The 2,593-nt window shown below is 31.5% G+C and overlaps 1 protein-coding gene across 1 annotated transcript; it reads left to right on the forward strand.

The window, feature by feature from the left end:
- Nucleotides 1-270: 270 nt before the first annotated feature.
- On the forward strand, nt 271-2,106 carry LOTGIDRAFT_157185 (hypothetical protein; the record flags this gene model as incomplete). Its single annotated transcript, XM_009048954.1, has 2 exons — nt 271-1,273; nt 1,571-2,106. The coding sequence occupies 2 exons, from the start codon at nt 271-273 to the stop codon at nt 2,104-2,106; spliced, it is 1,539 nt and encodes a 512-aa protein (XP_009047202.1).
- Between the last annotated feature and the right edge of the window lie 487 nt (nt 2,107-2,593).

Below are 2,593 nucleotides of genomic sequence, written 5' to 3' on the forward strand. Positions count from 1 at the left end.
CAGTACATTACAGATACTATACTTCTCGCCCATCGGGCGAGTTATATTTTCTAATTTCAGATCAGAATAAGAACAGAAGAAAACCCAATATCAAGACCCTTAATCCTAATTTCTAAATAAAGTGTCTGCTCCACCCTAGGCCTGTACATTTGGGAGAATCAAACCCTCCCTTCCCAGAAATCTAATTATTTGCAAAATATTAATTTCATATGTTCCTATCAACACGAATCATCTAGTTTGGCAGCATGGGGAAATTCATCTAATCTACCAATGAATTTGAGAAAGATTGAGGATGTTAATATTGCAAAATACACTAAAGATAATTGGGAATCTTTAAGACACGAATGGGAACCTTACGCAAAAAGAGAAACGTCATGTCTCGGAGCTTGTGTGATAAAATACAATCAAGCAATGAAAGAAGTTGTATTTCAGAATATTTCCAATAATCTAACGGCTCCTTCTTTATCTTTAAAGGGTTGGTATTATTTATATCATTACGATAAAGAAATGATTGAAGAAGAATGGTATGAAACTACTAGAATGGTTCCGAAACACACCGAAAAAGAAAACGTAGAAAAAGTTTACTCACATACTCACCCTTTTATAAGATATTTCATCAGACAAAGTATTAAAGGAGGAAGAGTTTCGGCAAATCGAAAATCATTTGAAACGAATAAAAGGGATGAAATTTGTAATATATTAAAGGAATACAATGCAAGTGACACTGATAATATAATTGATTTATTCAAAGAATATAGCGCTAGCACGAAAAATAAAACGGAGGTTCATTCGAGACTTAAAAAAATAAAATGTACTAAACTAATGGCATTTGACGCTAACGGTTTATACGCTTCCGCCATGTCGGATTTAGATAGCGAATATCTGAGAGCGGAAAGTGGTAGACCATTTCTACCGGAAGAAAATAAAGAATTTGTCGAGCTCTTTAATGAACAGAAATTCAGACCTAGAACTCCTTTTTTAAAAGTCTGGTTTGAATATCCCAAAAACATGTTCTTCCAACCCATACCAGCTAAAGATATAATCACTTTCACGAATAAAGAAGGTAAAAAGGAAACTGGCACTAAAATCAGATTCAGAAATGGTTTCTGTCACGACGTTTTAACATTGGTTGATATTCAAGAAATAGTGAAAGCCGGTGGACGAAATATTAAAATATTAGATGGTATAGTTTACGAAGAAAATTTTAAAACTCCACCCTATAGAGATTATATTTTAATTTTGAGAGATCTAAGAAATAAATATAAACGAGAAGGTAATATCGTAGGTAGTAATTGCATGAAATTATTAGGCAATTCGTTGTATAGTAAATCTATTCAAAAGGATATAAATACATCGAGACATTTATGGAATGAAGCGACTTTAAAATCCAACTTCGATTCACACGTCAAAAGCTATGAAAAAGTAAATGATAGTCAATATATAGTTGAGATGAATGAAGAAGAAAAAGAATGTATTCCTCCTAAATCTACACGACTAACACCTAGTCATTTGGGATGATTCGTTTTATCTCACAGTAAAAAAATAATGAATAATTTTATTCGCGTGATAGATGGATTTTATAAGCCTGAAATATACTATACGGATACCGATAGTTTATACATTTCGTCTAGCAATTGGGATAAATTAAATGAAGTTGGGTTGGTGTCCGAAAATGATTATTGTAAAGGAAAGAATGATTACGGTGATGGTGGAATTATATTTGGTTTATATTTAGCGCCAAAAGTTAAATACAATATCATTCTAACTTCCGATGGTGTTTTAAAAGAAAAGAAAACGTTTAAGGGTTACTCTAAAGATAAGATATCCGTAGAAGATTATATTCGATTAGCTAGTGGATTCGATGTAACGAATGAATTTAAGAAACCTTGGGTAAAAAGTTTCACCAATGGAGTAGTTATTCCAAAGGATGATGATAAACAAAAGAAAGCTTTTAGATGTAATCTAAATCTCGTTAAGAGAAAAGCATCAAACAGTGAAGGAATCATGTATCCTTACAACGACGGAAAAGAATTGAACATAGATGAAAACTACGAATTTGATGATTTCGATTACCTTACTATTCAAGAAGAGAATGAAGAGTGTTAATTTTTTTGTTTTCAATGAAGTTGAATAACAATTTTCTCGTTACCAAAAAATTTTTACCATCTTTAATTTCCAGATTTATATCTTTAATCATAAAGGAATTAAGTGGTAAATACGTCGTTTGAAATGGTTTCTCTATTATTCTATATCCTGAATGTTGGAAGACTGTAAATAATCTGACGTTTGTATTTATTGAAAAATCCACCGTTTATCAAATTGCAATGTATATTTATGACATCGATATCATTCTCGACATTAGCTTTGTGTGGTGCTAAAGTGGATTGGGTGTATACTCGATTATCAAATCCTAGTAACGTATTCAATGAATTTTCTATGTTGAAATCAACTTCCTCCATATTCAGATAGATATTTGTTAATTGCTATGTATTCGTAGCTTCCTGGTAGTAAACTTATGGTTTTGAACGTAACTCCATTATCTGTTGATATTTTTATTTGGTTATTTTTTTCGTTGATATTTCTAATGGAATTG

Source organism: Lottia gigantea, assembly GCF_000327385.1.
Source record: "Lottia gigantea unplaced genomic scaffold LOTGIsca_13, whole genome shotgun sequence".
NCBI lineage: Eukaryota > Metazoa > Mollusca > Gastropoda > Lottiidae > Lottia > Lottia gigantea.